Source organism: Fringilla coelebs (assembly GCF_963513975.1).
Source record: "Fringilla coelebs genome assembly, chromosome: 3".
NCBI classification, from domain to species: Eukaryota; Metazoa; Chordata; class Aves; order Passeriformes; family Fringillidae; genus Fringilla; species Fringilla coelebs.
The window spans coordinates 109,230,017-109,248,156 of NC_140030.1; the positions used below are offsets into that span (position 1 = coordinate 109,230,017).

At 44.7% G+C, this 18,140-nt stretch overlaps 1 protein-coding gene across 1 annotated transcript in view; it reads left to right on the top strand.

Annotated features, from left to right (window-relative positions):
* The window catches only part of CFAP61 (cilia and flagella associated protein 61), a gene marked incomplete at both ends in the record, with an annotated part of 89,583 nt that overhangs the window by 63,440 nt on the left and 8,003 nt on the right, over positions 1-18,140 (top strand). Inside the window, 4 exons of the mRNA XM_084202281.1 lie at positions 2,013-2,340; positions 2,595-2,686; positions 4,373-4,578; positions 16,046-16,136. Of these exons, the coding sequence (XP_084058407.1) occupies positions 2,013-2,340; positions 2,595-2,686; positions 4,373-4,578; positions 16,046-16,136 (717 nt within the window). The remainder of the gene's footprint in view (positions 1-2,012; positions 2,341-2,594; positions 2,687-4,372; positions 4,579-16,045; positions 16,137-18,140) is intronic.

Consider the following 18,140-nt stretch of genomic DNA (forward strand, 5'->3'; position numbering starts at 1 on the left):
TTGCTTGTTATGTCAAGGGCTTTGTATTCTCCAAAACCAGTTCAGCTGCCGTGCAAGGCTCCTGTGTCTGCCTCCAGCCATGTGGGAGGCTGGACTCAGAGGAGGAGCGGGCTCTGGAGAGCAGCTCCACCAGGAAGGCAGCTGCATTCATGAGAGACCAGGCTCTGCAGGAATTGTCTCTGCAGCAGCTCTGGGCCTTTTGGGATTTCAGCAGTATCAACTGTTGATTGGCAGTTCTTGGGGACTTAATTTGTTGAGTCCTGCAGGATAAAAACAACAGGAGAAAATCTCTTCTTTCCCTAAAGCAGCAGCCTCCCTCTTCCCTACCTCCTGCCCAGGCTGACAGATGGCTCCCACCTGGAGGTTGCAGCCCTCCCCTCTAGTGACACTGTTCTGCCTGTCAGCCAGCAGAATGTGAGGCTGTGTGGTCCTCTTGCCCTCATGGGCAGAGCTTCCTTGATTTTTGGCTCCCTAAGATGGCCAGAATTCCCTTAACTGTGCATAGTTAATCACTTAGTTTATCTATGAGCAAGCCCAGGGGCTCTGTCTCCTTCACTGCTGCATCTCTGCTTATGCCAGTGCTGCTAAAATTTCCAGCTCCCTCTGCCTTTTCTTTCAGGCAGTCGAGTATCTGACACTTGCCCTTAGTCCCCAAGAAAGCCCTTTGGGGGTACAACTGCATAACAACTTTACCCCAGTCACAGATTTGTCCTGAGCTGGTGCTAAGGGAAGGACAGATTACAAATGCTGCTCTGGCCTGGCACAATTAAGTCTTTGGCTGTTCAGAATGAAGGCAGCAAGGGAAAATCTCATCTGAGACCCTTTCACCCTTTCCTCAGCCAGCAAAGGAATTTTTCTTGCTGGAGGGGCAGCAACTTGTTATCTGATGGTTTTAAAAGCTGAGGGCACACGCAGTATTGAGTTTCACTGACATGGGAAAAGCTCTGTGTGAGGGCTCTGGGACTTCACAAACCCTTTGAGGTATGGGACAGTGTCTTCATCTGGGCCCGTTGCAGCCTGTGGTCTTGCTCAAAACATCTCTCAGCCTTGTCATTCTTATTCCTTTCACCCCTCTGTGGCCATTGGGCACTCCTGACTTAAACTCATTCAGGGATGATGTTCTGCCAGCTCTCAGTTTATCCTTTGTCAGAGAAAGCTTTGAGGATGCTGCTCATGGTTGTTGCTTCTCTCCCATCTGCTGTCTGCTCCCAGCACCACCTGCTTTGCAGTGCTGGTCATGCTGTCCCAGCTTCTGTGGGGGGAGAGGAGCTCTGCTTCCTCGTGCCCCAGGACAGGGACTGTGCTCATGCCATGAGAAAACAAAAGGAGAGAATTATCACTTGATTTTTTTTTTTTCTTTGAGACTTAGAGCAGGTTTTTATGGATTTAGGGTCCTTGGCCTCTGCAGCTTCCACTGACTGAAATTTTGCTGCTATAGCTGGAATGAGGATGACATTTCTTTCTGAACAAGTTTAATTTCTGATCTTTCAATTCATTGACTGTCCCTGTGCTGGTTAGCCAAAGTAATTCAGTTTGTTGGTAAACAGGCTCAACTGTTGGGAAAACACTTGTAATGCACAATTATCTTGCTAAATCCTAAATACATTGGTGCTTTTCTGTTCCTGGGGGTTTCAGGTTGGCTTGAGCACTTGAAAGAAAACAAACCTCACAAAAGATTCATGTCTATGTTCCATGCTTGGACTAACACAGAAAATATGCAGAGCCGCTCAGGCTGTTTGATGTGGCAAATGTTGGTGTTTTTAAACTATCTAATAACCAGAAGGAGATGAGTCTAGTTTAGTAATTCTCCTTTCTGCTGTCTTAGTCTTAACTTTGGTAGTTGTAAATGCTGGATCAGAAGGATCTCTGCTGTGACTGTGTGGCTAAAATCACACTGTATTTCACATTCTTGTTTTGTAAAATAACATTCAGAATAAGGTCTGGGTCTTAATTTATGAAAGAAGCCAATAAGTAATATACAATTATTTTCACTTATTTACATCTCTTTTTAGGCATTTTTTAGCTTTGCCTACAGGACACTGGATTATGACATCTTTAAGGCTGTCAGTGATGCTTGCCTTGTTTTTGATGGAAGAGTCGTGATTGATACCGAATTCCACACCAATGATGCCAGCATCAGGGCTGCAGGTCCTCTAACAAAGTTCTCCAGGAGATACTATAGGGATGAATTAACACACAGCAACTTCAACTCCAAGGAGATTGGCTTTGAGCTTGCTGCTTCCATGCTGACTCTCTTTGATTCAGCCCCTCAGCCCAGATCCAGGCCACCAGAAGGCTCAGACAGACTCATCCCCATATACAGCAGGTGTAAAGTTCAAGGTATGTCTAGCTGGATTTCTGTCACACTTCTATCCCCTCTCAGGTATTTTTGCTCTTCTATAGTACAGGCAGATCTATCTCACCTCAGGTGCCATCTCATGGCAGTACAGCATTCAAGGCTCCTTATGTACTGGAAAAAGATAATGGCAGAAGGAGGACAAACAAATTATAATACATTATTTCAATAATTACTAAATACATTATTTTCTTCATTGTTAATGACTTAACAAATCTCATATTTTCATTTATGGCAGGTGGTGTTCTTCCTGGAGGTTATAACTACTTGCACATTTTCAAGCCTGGAATCCCCGTGCCCTTGGATGTAGAACTTGACCCGTATGATCGTGTAAGTTAAATAATGGAACTTTTTGTGTTTTGTTCTCTCTGTTTGTTTGAAAAAATGTTCCTGTTTAGGGTAGCTGGTTCTGGAGGCACAGTACACACCAGGTTTAGCTGGAGAGAAAACCAGGAGCAGTCACAGAACTAACTAAACCTCTTGGGTGTTCCTTTCCACACTTCCTGGTATTTGGCTTTCTCCAAAGACCCCTGGTTTCCATGCAGAGGACACAGGACAGTATTAGCAGCGTTTCATGCTTTCAGCCTTCTATGCTCCCTGCAGTATGGTGCTGCAAGTGCATACAGATGATGGCAGTCTGGCAGGGAAATTCAGTTGATTTCTAGAAGAGCAGGAAGTATTGTGAATGAGATGCTCTGTGCTGCTAGAAAATAGCAAGTCCTGCAGCTGTGAGAGCTGTCTTGGAACAGGGCATGGGGAAGCACTCCCCACACCGGGGTTACATGGGAGATTTTCTCAGGATACAAACATGGGGGTGTTTCTCTTACTGGAGAGCCTGACTTGAGACAAGAAAAGGACTAGATTAATGTCTTTAAAAGCCAGAGAGGACTTTCCACCTAGGCAAGATCCTCTTTCACATAGATTCTACCTTTTTCCTTGGGAATTTCTGCATCAAGCCCATTTTTGCAGTTGATTTAAAGAGCAGCTTTTAAAAAGCTACTTCAGTGCTGATTCTAAAACCTGAACAGCAGTGAAACAAATGGGCTTTTTAAAAAGAAAATGGTTTTGGGAAAGGAATCAAAGCATGGCTCACCTTGCTTTTCAGATCCAGGATGAGCCATCCAAAGCAGCATGTAGTGGAGAGCAGAAAGGACTATCAGAGAGAGGAATTGATTTTGTTATTCCAAATTGCTAGAATATGATTAGACTTATTTTGCTGCCACTCTGATTGCCTGCTGATTACCTGAAAAGGGATGATATTTTTTAAAGCCACTCCAGAAACTTCGTGTAAAATTCCTAAAATAATTTTCTAAGAAAGAAGTAAGAGAAGCTAGTGAAAGGTACTAGCTTAGGTGTGGAAATACTAAAGGTTTCTGTAGCCTAGCAACAGGTTGTAGAAATGTATAAAACTGTGACAGGAATACAGCTGGAAAAAATAGCTTCAAGCTATCTGATCATCCCACTGCAATGTGAGATTTGGAGGAAATTTTTACATTTTTGTCTGAGTGATTGATTTAAGTGGCTGAAGCTAAATGCTACAGTTTGAGCATGAACATCCAATATTGGTGTTCTTTTATTGACAATGAACATGGTATGTCATGTGTGTGCTCTCTGTCATAAAGGAGGCTGAACAGAGTTCAGCTGAGTTACCCAAACAGAGCTATCCAGTGTTGTTTGTGATGCCCCAGGGTCATCCCTCCTGACTCTCCAGGAGGTCACAGGTCCCTATGGATCCGATGTCACGCTGCCAGTGCAGCTGGAGGGCCTGGGTCCCCCAGGTGTCTGCAGTGATGCTGGGATGGCCAGTAACCAAACCACATGGAAAATCTGTGTCTAAGCCACAGCAACATGCCCAATGAACTGCTGTGCCAGGAGTGGTCTCTCAATTTTAACAGCAGGGTTGAGGATAAGAAGCAGTGAGAACTGGGGGCTGGGAAGCCCTTGCTGACTCTGTACATGTCTCCCAGGTCAGGTGTTCTTCTGTCTCCACAGCTTTCCTGATGTTTTCTGTTCCAGGGGACGGAGATTGTAACTGGGGAGGCCAGTCATGGGAATTACTTCAGGATACACTTCAGCAGGTACAATATGGTGGACAGCATCACCTGCTTTTCCAAGGAACCCTTCCCTGTCTCCAACTACATCTGCTTGTACGGCCAGCACGAGCGCCTCCTCAATGACCTGTACTACCGCTGGAGGGCCGGGCAGCTCACAGACCTCTACAGGTGAGAGGAGCTCATTGTTGTGCACAAAATCTACCTTCTGGCAGAATTTAAGGTTTGTCTTATTGTGTGTTGTCTTTTGGCTGTTTTCCCTTGGAACAAAAGGTAGAAAAACAGATTTTAAAATATTTTCCATTATTTAGCAAAATTGTTGGTAAAAATGCAAGTCCCGAAGACCTTCATGGAAAGAGCTTTGTGTCTGAGATTTACCTAGAGGAGGAGCAATGGTTTACTTGACTATCTTTCGTCTGAATGAGCATTTCAGTGTCTTTATCACTTTTGTTTAGAATATTCAGTAGGTTAATCATTAAGCTGAACCAGAACAATCCTTTATTACTCATGTTCAAAAGTCGCTTCTAAAAGTATTTTTCTTGCTTTGAATCAAATTTTTAAGTCAGAGGTTTGTAGGGAGATTTTAACTCATGGTCATAGTCACACTCAGCAACTTGCCTATTTTTATCTGGTGAGAGAGACTGAAGGGCCTGGTTCATTCTAGTCATGTGCCATCTCTTCTGAGAGAATGTTTCATTGCTTTTGATTTTCATTTGAAGAAATCCCTCATGAATGGTGCTTTGGAACATAAACTGTCACAGATGGAGTAGTGAAGTACTGCCTTACATCAGCTGAGTAGAGACAGAAAGCCAGGCTCAGGAACAAATGATAAGTTTTTATTGTGATACAAAGCTGATAGTGGTGCCCAAAACATTTCCGGGTTTGATTTTGTTCTATTTGCAAGTGAAGAAGGCACAAATGGTATCAAAATTTTCAGATTAAATGTTGTTATTTAGATAACAGTTTGTAAAAGTTTGCTGTGGGTGTACTGTGGTCCAGAAGATGCTTATGAATATTGCTGCCATAGGGCTTGATTACAATTTATAGCAAATGTTGGGATTGTTTTTACAAGAGAAGGACGGGGCACAGCAGACATGAAGTTGACCTTAAATGCACTGTCAGTGAGTGTTAAAAGAGGAACTGAAGGAGGGTGACACAAGTGTATGAGAGATGGGCTAAGCAGTTGGTCTCCTCTCCCTGTCAGGGCTCATGCTGATGGTACATTTGGAGCACTGGAAGAACTCCTTAGGTTGTGCAAGGTACCATCAATCCTTTCTGGGGTCATTACAGTGTGCACACACATTGTGAGCTCACCTTTTCTGTGAACCATGCTGAGGTGTGGTCAGGGACATCTGTCAGATGCACCAGCAAGTTTCACACCAGTAGTAACATCTGGAAGAATAATTCACCCTGCTTTGGGATTTCAGTCTGCAGTACAGGTAGCAGTATTTCCCTGACCTTGACCAGAGGATCACTGGAGGGCTGCACAGAGGGATACCACGTATCAGGGCCTCATCACTTCCCTTCAGCTCTCCTTAATTAGTGATGATGAACTAATTTTGGACTTGTCTTTTACAGCCGTTAGACAGTGATGTTGTTTGGGACCTTTTGCCTCATTATTTTATCTCGCCTCTCATTAGCCTGCGGCAGAATTCCTGAATTACAGTTGCCAGGTTTTTCTTATCTGGGTTTTTTTATTGCCTCCAGTTGTTTTCAGTCTTCTTTCTACCTTATCTTTAGATAGATTTGTTCCTTCTCTTCTTGCTCTTTGGTCATATGAATGAAATCCCATATGTTGCTCTGCAGCAGTGAACATATGCTGCTCTTTAATCCTTCCCTGTGTGGTTCTTGTAGCACTTTAACACACACACACACATAGACACTCCCACTCATCCCAGCTTGGTGCTCCTGTTACACATGTCCATCCTGTGAGGAGGGAGCATTCTCCAGCAGGTGTAACAGGTAAACTCCCTGGCATCCCCACTGAGCAGTCCTGGCACACAGCAAGGTGGCAAAGAAATGTGATGCTTTCAGAAGGAGTCACAGAAGAAGGCTGGCAGTATAATGTACTCTCAAAATATATCACATCTACAGCACATCATCTACCTCCCCACAGTAGGGTCACATAAAATGTGCTTACATGTGCGTGCAGCATGCAATAGACACTGTGAAAACCAAACCATGAGAAGATTGTTTGTTAGAAAACCCACTGAAAAGTGGTTTAGCATCTCTTGTGAGTTGCCCTGAGAGTTTTATATAGAGAAAAAGTGGTGCCTGGTTGGCTTTTGGTACAGAATAGGAAAATGCTTTAACTGATTTCTATGAATATGATAAAAACTGGTTTTGACCTTTTCCATGTGGTCTGTAAGGATCCCACATGAACACAAACCTGATGTTAGGACTGAGTGCCTGTCTTGGGATTTCAAAACCTTCCTTTTATACTAGTACCTGTTACACTTGCATCCACGACTCCTGGCAAGATGGGAAGTGCCCTTAGTGAAATGAAAATATAGACTGTGAAAATGTGGCGTGCTAGTTCAGCTTGTAAACTTGATGGTTGGAAACATCTGTTCCCCTCCTCTCTTCTTTATGCCTCTCTTTTGGGAAGAGCCTTCCTATGAGGCAAGAAAATGCAGTGTTTTGATCTTCTGGTCTGCATTTAGATTTCCCAGCATGGCATCTCGTTCCAGGAATGGACACAGTGGAACAGCTGTCACCTGGGAGCTAATTTATTTCTGTGTAGCATGCAAATTATCTTTTAAATAATTAGAGACTGCACCTAGCAGTGAATTTCCTCACTGATTTGCGTTTGGTGTAAGAGCTGAAAGTTAACCCCATGGTACTGGATTTCCTGGCCAGAATGTGCCAATGCCACTCTCAAATTAGCTTTAACAACAGGCCCCTGAGATCCAGCAAACTTGACAAAGTCATTCTTCCTGGTTGTGTGCCTGGAACCATGGCTAATGGGAATGATGAGAGAAACAACATTTCCTTTTGTCTGGAGAAAAGTTCCATTGATTTGGGTGTGAGTTCAGCAGGATTTAAAAGCTGCAGGACTTGAGCCACAAGCAAAGGAAGGATTGGTCTCTGCCTGGACTCTTGGAGGAGGTGAAGCAGTGGGCACACATTGCCCTCCCTTCTAGTTGCCTCATGCCATGCAGTGGGTGCTCTCCTTGCACTTGGGCCTGCAGCCAGTGCATTTCTCAGCAGAGGGGCCTGACAGTGCAGTTCTTCTATGCCAGGGCAGGAAAAAAATGTTGTAGCCAAAGACTCATCACCTGTGAGTTGAATGGCATTGCTCACTACATTTGGAATCCACTTCAGGAAGGAGTTTTCTGCAATTTTTATTCATTTCCCATTGGGCTGCATCTCAAAAAGTCAACTAGAATTTGAGTCCTCAAGAGCAAGGCTCTTTCTTGCATGGAGTCTTCTCCTGAAATAAAAAGAAAACAAATTCTGGTGGTGTGCCCTGAAGGGATACCAGGCTGTACACTATGCTCCTGGCCCCCCTCACTTCCTGAAAGGCTTTCAGAATATTTCCATTATTATTACCCCAGCAGCAGATAAAAGAGAGGGGTGGAGAGAGAGGTCTGAAGCTTTTTTCTTTTCTTTTTAAGTTTTTAGATTTACTGGTCATCAGTCCTCCACACTACTTCACAGAGGAGGAATGCAACCAGCATTCCTTTTGTGTCCTCCTGAGCTGAAGGCAGCTGCAAGGCAGTTGCCAAGTTATGGAACATGTCCACAGAGCAGTGGAATCTCCCTCTGCTGCATCTTAAGTACAAAACAGATAATTAGAGGGGTCTCCTGATACTAAGCAACCGAATGGAAGCTCACTGGCATCATGCCTTTAATATGAGATAGAAGTGCTTCATGTAAGGTTCATTTGGCATTAATGAAAATCAAATCTAACATAAATGCATAAAAATCTGACCCACTAGCTTCTAAAATACTTAAGGAGCTTGTTTTGCAAATGAGGTGTGAGTGGCTTTTACTTGGGATTTTGTAATTGTGTATTAATGAGCTCGTCGGCAGCCATGACCTGCAGAAGATGCTGGTTGTGTCTCAGTCATGTGGCACTCACAGCAGTGGTGAGGTGAGGCCAGCACAAGGCAGAGGCACAGGATCAGGCCTGGGAAGCAGTGCACAAAGGCAGGGCATGTTTTAATGAGGGATGAGCAGAGAAACTTCACAGGCATGGTCATCCAGGCAGAGCTCAAAACCACTTGGTTATTTTTTGTTTCAATAGCTTTGTTTCCAGGACTTGTCAAACTGGACAACTTGCTTTCTCTGCACAGGGGTCTTGAGCACCATGAGGGAGGAGAAGCCCCCAGGAGACATGACCAGGGCTCTTTGGCAAGATGCAGTTGGGAGAGTGGGTTTTATGGCAGTACTTGAGGGTAGGACAAAAAGCACAGGGGATTTAGATGAACTGTAGTCACAAAGGAATGTGTTTTCCCCAGTGCCAGAATGCCGGGTAGGATTCAGTTTTCACTGAGGAAGGGAACAGGTGATCCATGCATGGATCTGTGGAGATGCATGCCAGGTGGTTCTCAGCAGGCCTGCATGGCTGCTGTCCAGGAGCTGGGCACCCTGAAGAAAATCACGTAAAGTGGCACAGCTTCAACTGCACCAGGTACTGACAGGCCATGGAACATGAGGCTGCCAAACATGCTGCAGGAATATGCGAAGGGAGTCAGGCTCCCTTTCCCTGAGAGGCTTTGGAAAATCCACCCAGAAACTGTAAACATGGATAACAGCACCAGATGTTTCCTTGGCTGCTCTCTTCAAGCCCTGTCTTTTATTTTCACATTGCATTTTCATATTGGCTGTACAAGCTAAATGCCCAAAAGTACTTTGAGCTGCATGAACTGCATTCACTTATTTTATAAAGTAACCATTTAGGTTTTTCCTCTGAAGTTCACCTCCCACATCCTGGTGCTGTTAACATTAGCCTGAAGGTGATCTGTTAAGCAATGTCATTCAGCGAGACTGTTAAGCAGAAACACCACACTGGACTGTGACTCAACACTAATAAAGCTCACAATATAACAAATGCATTAAGGTAAGGAAAAACATTTGATGTTTTCAGCATTATTGTTGAAAGGTAGAGAGAATTTCATTACTTACAGACTGGATAATCAGTGATTATTTAAACATGAAATGCATGCTACATGGAAAAGCTGGATTTAACCCAAGCTTTCTGAAATGAAGAGTGGTTGTTTAAGAGGAAGACTAGAATAGAATGTCCTGCTGCTGTCTGGGATCTATTGGATCCCACACCATTAGCACACTGGGATTACATTTGAGGGACTCCACTGTAGGCTGTTGTTCATCAGGCAGACGGTGAGATGATTTTTTCTGCAGGGTTAAGAAAGACCAGAAAGGAACTGTAACAGGTAGTGACCATGACTGAGAGGGACTAGTGCTGCTCTGTACGTTCTGCAGCCTAATTAGAGGGAAATGTGTATGCTTTTCCTGAAGAGAGAGAAACAGGGTAAGGAGAGAGGAACACGTTGAAGGGATATCAAAGCACTAACGGCTTTTTCGCTCCTGGAATTAACTGCTAACCCTGCAGTGCACTGCTACAGCTGCACTTACAGAGCAAATCGATACAAATGGCTGGAGATTTCCAGATATTAAGTAGCTTTAAAGGAGCAGCTAACTTGCCAATGAAGAGCCATGTTACTAAGAAACCCCACATTCAAATTAGTAAGTTAAAGCTTGTCAGCTGAACCCTGCCACATTAATTTGCAGCCAAACCTTGCTGATTCATACTAGTAATTATGCAAACCATTATGAATGATTGAATCCATAAACAATTGCAGAAAAGCAATCATACTCCTGGGCACAGCCTGTTTGATGGTTTTGTGCCTCAGGTTTAATTTCCTTTAAATCATTTTCCATAATACATTATGTGTGAAATAACACTCTGTGAAAAAAATGCAGTAAGCCTGATTTCAGGGTCAGCCACAAAGTGCTCATAGAGAGAGCACAGACAGCAGCTTTAAAAAGCACAGAGGTTAGAAAGTTCAGAGAGCAGTTCAATGAGGGTTGGTACACGACAACTGCTGTGATCTACTAAGGTGTCTAAACTTTACCAAATACCAGTGCTGAAATAATAGAGTCTCTCCTGAGGCCACTTAGGAGAAACAGGAAAGAGCTGCATTATCTCAATACCAGGATCTGCTTTCTGAAGGTGCCTCTGGGTACAGTGCTGTAACATTTCCAGGATATTAAAACTGCAGCAGAGCTGATTTATCAGTCGTGATGGATCACCAGCATATTGGGAGGGAGGATGCTGGTGAGTGGTGCAGTGTCACCCCCTGACGTCAGCAGGTCCCTGCAGCAGCCCCGGGGAGGCTGGGTCTGGTCCAGCAGGAGCAGTGTCACCCTCAACGAGGTCTGGAGCCAGTGGCCATTTTTCCAGAACAAGAATTGCAAAAGCAGTTATCCTTTGCTCCAGTTTGCCATTGCAGCTATGTTTAAAAGGGGATTGTAAACCATGAGTTTTAAACCAGTCATCAACAAGACATTGCAGGTTCTGCAAGATGTAAAAATGCACAGGCTTCCTCTTCAGGATTTGCTTCTCAAAAGGGACAAAAGAAATGTCAGCTTGTGAATTGTTACTTTGTGAACTTTGAGCACTATTGTTACTTTGTGAACCTGCTCGGTGGATTCACTCACAGATTTGTTGTCCATAAGGCTGTTGGTTTCACTAATTACCAGGTGAGAGCAGTAATAGAGTCCTGGATCACTGAATTTACCAGGAGATATTTAACACCTGGACAAGCAGGTGTTCAGGGAGCAGAACTGCAGAGCAAGGAAGTAAAGACCCTTCTTGCTACAAACAGGCTGTTGGTTTGCATTTGCTGTTCAGCAATTGTAGGTGAATGTTAAGAAATTGCAGGTCAGGGAATATGTTATGTCCTTTGTGCTGAAGAACAATGCTCTCAGGTGGTGCTCTAGGGGATTTTACACAAATTGGTCTTGCTTTTTACCTATGTAAACAAGCTGTCTTTTGAAATTATTGGTCATATGAATGCAGGAAATGCTCAGTGGAGCATTTATTTATATTGTCTTTAAATTAACACACTATGATTCCTGGTCCAGCTATCCAAGGTATATCAGGAAACATTTTGTATCTTTTGCTGGTATTACCATATCTTTGAATTAAGAGTCTTAAAGACATGCATATCTTGTTCTCAAACAACACATTTTGAATTTTCCTGGCAAGATGGGATGTTCCATCTTGTGTGCTTGTGTTGGAGAAAAGACTTTTGTTCATCTGCAAGCTGTGGTTGGGAAGTATTGTCAGGATGGCCTGAAAATTGAAATTGCATTGCATCCCATCCCTCCACAATACTTTACTCTTTCCACTCCTGAGAAGTGGAAGTCCCTGCTCTGTGTAGGTACTCCTGGTGTAATTGTGTTCCACTTGAGCCCGTGTCAGCTGAACAGCTTCAATCTTTCGATCCCCTCTGTGCTTGTTCTCCTGGAGTGATTCCTGGGATGTGTGAGCAGCAGCCTTTCCCTGCCTGACTGGGCTCCCAACTTTGGCCATCACGTGCCAAAAGCACCACTGAGAGGCACCACCAGAGCCACCCACACATGGTGGAGAATGACTTTGTATGTCCTGAACTCTGAGGATTTGAGAATGGATAGAGTATCTTCCAGATGAACAGCCTGGGGAATTTTGCATTTCTTTTTAAAATAAAATTTCAACCTAGAAAGGTGAATGTCTATCTTAAGAATTCCTCGTGTTGTACAAAGCGTGGGAAGCTACAGAGAGGCAAGGAGACTCTCCACTCCTTACACATTACCAGGAGATTAAGTTGATCAGTGACTCTGCTTGTATTGTGCACCAAAAGCCATAGTGCTGCTCTGTGTGTGCTCACAGTGCTGGTGCTGAGGGCACAGCCATCACCAGAGGGCCACTGGGCTTAATGGCACCCAGGGCAGGGCACTGGTGACTTATGGATGGCTTTGGGAAGAAACAAATGGGATTTCAAGAGGTCTGTATTCAGGATTGCTTAGAGACATTGAGAGCTGCAGATTCAACCCACATCATAGGCTGTCAGAGTTTCTGAATTTCCCTCGAGTGTGTGTGTTGGTGGAAGAATGGGTAGGAGGGATGCGAGGAGTCTAATTTGGGTTTGTTGCTTCCATCCATGTAAGTTCTGAGTAGCAAGCATAAGAAGAGCCATGGACACATCATCCTCCAAACCTGTAGTCACTGACACTCCAGTCTGCAGAGGGATTTTTCAAAGGCACCATCACAAGATGCCACCTGCCCTTTGAGCAGTGGAAAATACCCTCCTCATCCCAGCCTCCTTGTAGCAAGAAGGCACCAGAGCACAGGCACAGCTCAGGGGTCAGGACTGATCCCTGGAACTAGACCCTGGGCCAGAGCATGGGGCATTGGCATGGGTGTGGCATGGACAAGCTCCCTGGAGGTAGGGGATGTACCACAGAGCTGAAATCACTAATCTCTTTTATCTTTATAACTTCCTTTTTGTTTCATCCTTGCACAAAACAAGGGTGCTATTCTAAAGGTTTTTCATTCAGTTTTAAAGATTTTCTGGCTTCACACCTTGTTGCCCGTGCTATTTCCCCATGCCATCAGATCTGACTCAGGTGGCAGGTCAGTGTTGGGTCCTTGCTGCCAGGACCTAGAACCGTCTTCCACAGGGGCAGAGGCTTCTTCTCCAAATGTGGTGTGTTCCTGCAAATGAAATGGAGAGTGACTCTAGGCAGGTCTCAGATGGACAGCCATGTGTACACTCATTTTTGCTTGCTAGCGGTGCCCAGCTCTGTCCATTTTATTTATATCTCTTGCAAAGGGAAGGATTCTGTGCCTTCTGTACAGGATACCACAAAATATTTCCTTCCTCCTTGCCTCTCATGTAATGTAGGCTACATCTCACAAATGAGGCAGAACAGACTAGAAATGTTGTTTGTCAATGAAAGGTGAGACCAGCTCCTTAGCAACGCAAAGGATGTTGTTCATTGTCTTCTGCAGGAGCCCATTCCATCCCACCCGTCACAAACGCCTTCCCGCAATCTCTGTCATCGCCAGAAAGGCTTCCAGCAGGGATCCCCACGAGGAAGTGACCAAGTTTGCACACCCCTTATGTTCCTGGCAGACACTGTCATCTTGTACATATTTAGCCTGATCACTCTGGCAGGTTATGAAAGACTAAATGGTGCAAACACATGTGGCAGATGCTGTCCTTGTGATAGCGGAGGAGCCGCTGAGCCCCTGTTGGGAGTGTGCCAGCTCCGTCTCATACACTGAAGAGCTTTATACTTTGAAGCCTTCCACGGTCTGCCCTGAGGGACTGTTGCTGAAGTGGTAATAAAACTCAGAATAAGCCTCAGAAAGTCAACTTGTTGGTTTCAAATGGGGTTTTTCATTATTAAGCTTCCCTTTAGCAGCCATATGTAGAGCTGCTCTGTCAAAAACACCATGTACCCCTGAGAAAGGTGATTCAAACTGAAAAGATAAATAGATGGAAGCACAGAACCGGCAAAGAAAGTGAATTGTTTGTGTGAGCTGAGTCTCCAAATGGCCCTTGGTGTTCTTCAGGTGAAGGGAAGTGAAGGAAGTCTGGGAGTAAATTTCGGTTAGTACGAGCGTCTTCTGGCAGTCTATTTAGAGAATATGGACAAGGCATTTTCTGCTCCCTAAAAGCAGGCATTTTATTTGCATTAAATATTCCAAAATGGGTGGCACATTTCAGGTTTTGAGCACCAAATCTGTGAATATTGACCAGAACAGTAAAGTTGTGGTTATATGTGGAGCTGGTGACAATAGCAGGAATATGTAGCACCCCTGAAATATTTATAAAGAGCATTAAGTACAACACCTCAGTGAGGCAGGCAAGCCCCTTAACTGAGGTAAGGCAGTTGGGAAGGTTGCCCCTCAGCTGAGAAAGGAAATCATCTGCTCAGGATTATAGTCTTAAAATGCCAGCTTGAAGACAAAACATTTGGCCAGCTGAACATTGCTTTTACCACAGCATATCAGTAAAAATAGTCTTTAATTACCTTAATGTATTCTTGTGTAACACCTCCCTTTCTCTCTTTGCTATTTCTTATCAACAGTGAATTAAAGGTTTCTGTTGGGTGGGGTTTTTCTTCTGAGATTGAAGAGGCTTTAAATTTTAGGGGATATTATGTTTTTCTCCAGCTCTCTGCCCACCTTTGGGGTGGGCAGTTACTGAAATAAGGATCCTTAAAGCTGAGCTCATCCTAACCTGCATATCCAAATGAGCAGGCAGGCATTAATCCCAGTAACTCCTGGACTAGGCAGCACTTGCTATAGCAAGGATGTGATGCTTGGAATGGTGTCCATAAATATACTTTGAAAAGGTCTGTGGGAGAGAGAGAGCCCTGCTGTGCTGCAGACCAAGCAGATTCCAAGAGGCAGCCCCAGCCAGGCTGGCACTCAGAGGGGAATGAGGGTGCTGGTGCAGAGAGGGGCCAAGCACGTGGACATCCAGCCAAGCTGTGCCAGGTGCACAAAGCATTTTAATGGGTATGAGGGAGAGCTGAGGTGTCTTTCAGAGCAGGAGGGGGAAATCCTGCCCTTGGTCATGGAGGAAGTAAAATCTGCAGAGAGGAAACCGCACATTAGTTCTCTGTGGACAGGTATCTCAGGATTATTAAATCTGTGTGGCGTGTTTAAATTGCCTTATGTGGGTGCTCACTTAAAGGCCACACAGCTGAACCAGGTAAGAAGGTTCTGTGCTCTAGAGGGCAGTGCCAGGGTCCTGCTGCCATTCCCAAGGCATGAGTGTTGGTGGCAACCACGCAAATGCCCCCCTCTCCCATCTTCCTGGGTGAGCCTGCTGACATCTGCTCGGTCATTATGAAGATGAGCACAGGGCACCTCCTGACCACTGTGAGCATTAGCAAGAATTACACTCCGAGCATCTCACCCGAGCTGTAAAATTTGTCTTTCATTATAGAGAGAAGTAAATCACAGCTTTGTAATGTGGCTGCCCCCAGTTATATTTACAGCCATAAGGGTCTACAGGGAGCAGTGCCCTCTCCATCCTTTTCCTCCTTTTTCATGGAAGAATGCCGCTGTGAATGCTGTCACTGAAAGAAAAAGTTACGAGAGCTTCCTCCTAGAATCGGTTCAATTTAGCTTCATCACACTAGTGCAAAGAACATATTGCAGCGCTGTGGTGGCCTGTTTTTCTGGCTTTTATTAATCCAGAAACCTTAATGATGAACAACATTTGTGTCATTGTCTACACAAATTTAATTTGTTTATGCAGTAGTTCAGTTAATCCTGCAATCTGCTTTTCTCAAATGAGGACAGATAATGGAGACACCGTTCTTTACAGGTCTTCAGGCTTTTAAATTCTGATAAAATCAGGATTCTTCACTGGGTCTTGCCACAGCTCTGAATTAAGCCACTTTAAATGTAATTACTGAAGCTGGCTGTACATCAGGAACATCCATTAAAAGAATTGATTGACCATGCTGTTACAAGGAGGCATTTTATGAACAAACGATCATGATGGGTCCAGAACTGTAATTTATAAAGGCAAAAAAGCAGGTAAATACTTTATTAGTGGTTAATGAGAGGTTCACAAGATAACTAAATTTCTTCTTTTTTACCCAGCTACTTCAGGGAACCTTGGTCCTTGGCCATCTATCACGATCGGTTTATTGATCTGCAGAAGGAACTGCACCAAATCCTGATGTCAGAAGAGGTAAGAAAAATGACTGGCGAGTGCATTTTATTATTTAGGTAATTTGTTGGTGTTGGTCACTTTGATTTCTTCTCCCATCTGTATCCTGAAGCTTTATGTTTCTGTTTACCTCTCTCTTCGGGGAAGCCAGAGCAGACTGTGTACCTCACAGGGGGGGTCACCGTGTACAGCACAGTGTTCAGTTTTCTGCTTTGGATGTATTCTCAAATCTGCCAGTAGACTCAAACTTGCCTTGTTGTCCATGACTGCATTTTTGCATTATAGCTGCAATTTTGTACAAGTGGAATCAGGAGCCTGGCTTATCCATATATCCCCCTTGGGTTTAGGAGTGTTCCCTAATAGGAATATGCTACGGGCCATCCTACACCTCTCTCAGCTGAGCCTTGGGTAGGTTTTTCAACACCTAACCACAGGGAATGGCTTTTGTAGTCCAAAGGGTGAAAGCAACTGGCTTTTTCAGTGATAAGTGGATTTCCTGAATAAGGGTGGAATTAAAATGTTTGCTAATGCTGTTTTACAGCTTTGGCCCTAGCACCATAACAGAGGCATAAAGCCTCAGTGGCCGGGAACTGCCTGCCCAAAATCCAAAGTCACTGTGCTCCATGGGGAGAACTAATAACAACAGCAGGTGTCAGGCAGCCCCCAGAGCTGCCTTTCCCACCTCCTGAGGAACTTCTGGCTGATCCCAAACAGTTAGTGGTCTGATTTCGGTGCTTCCAACCCAGTACCCAGAACCAGTTCGCCCTGTCCCTGCTCACAGTGCTCTGCCTTTGTTTAACCCCATGCGGTTCCAGATGGTGGCACTGGGTTTTAAACATGTGCTCACTGAGTTTTTAACTGTGCAGAAAACGAATGGAATTGAGTGTAAATGGAGGCAGGGTGGCAGGAAGAAGTGGAGCCCATGGCCCACCCATCTCCAGAGCCCAATGCTGCTGCATCCCAGCTGCAGCCACGTGTGCTCAGCCCTGCCTCGTCCCCAAAGGGCTCAGAGCTGTTTGCCTCCTGTTGTCCTGACCCAGAGAGGGCCTTGGTGCTGTTTATTTGGGTTCTCTTGGAAGACTTCTATAAAAGAGCATAAAATTAGGTTCTGTGCAGAATTAGGGACCTGATGTGAAGTGTTTTTCTTGCCATCATTCAAACTTATTTGTCATGCTGTAAGTGTGAACAACTTGAGAGAGGGGAATTTGTGCCCTACAAATGAAGGACTTGCCTTACCCTGTCTTTGTGGCAGCAGTCCTGACACAGTCTCTCTGCATGGCTTGGAAGCAGCTCTGTGTGAGTCAGGATTCCTGTGGACATAGATGTTGGTATCTCCATCTGAATGAAAATTTGTCATTTTGGACTTATATTTTTTTCCACAGGGGTTTTAACTATATTTACTAAGTGTCACAATTTGTTTTCATTGGGTGTTCATTCTGGGCACATTCCCAGATCCAGAGCCGGTACCATGTGCTCTTGGAGTATCTCTTAAATGCCTCAGGACTGGTTGTATTTCTGTATGAAGTAAGAGACCTACTGTCTTTGCTTCCTGATGCTCATATTCTAGCTCATTTCAGCAGGCAGAAAAATTACACTAATGAAGTGTAAAAATGAGGGAAAGATGTTTAAGAGCTGTGAGCATAAATGCACAGAAGTCAGATATTTCTGGTTAGTTTCCAGAGAAACTGGAAATCAGTGTCCTGCAACAGGGGTAATATTTACAGAAATAATTGCTAATCGAAGCCCTAACTGCATAGAAAAGCCAGTTATGTTCTGGGGACAGGCCGTGCATTTAGCCTGTGTTGAAATTGTCACCCGAGGCTGCCCTGGCAGCGTGGGGCTCTGGCAGGGCCGCTGGCACGGGGCATGTTTACCCCTCGGGGATCGCAGCCATGTGTTTGTGGCGGCGTGCGCAGCTCCGGCGATGCAAACATGCAGATGGCAGGGCTGGGGGCTGCACCTCCATCAGCTGCTGGATGCTGCCGCACGCCCTGGGCACACGTGCCGTGCCAGACCTACCGGAAC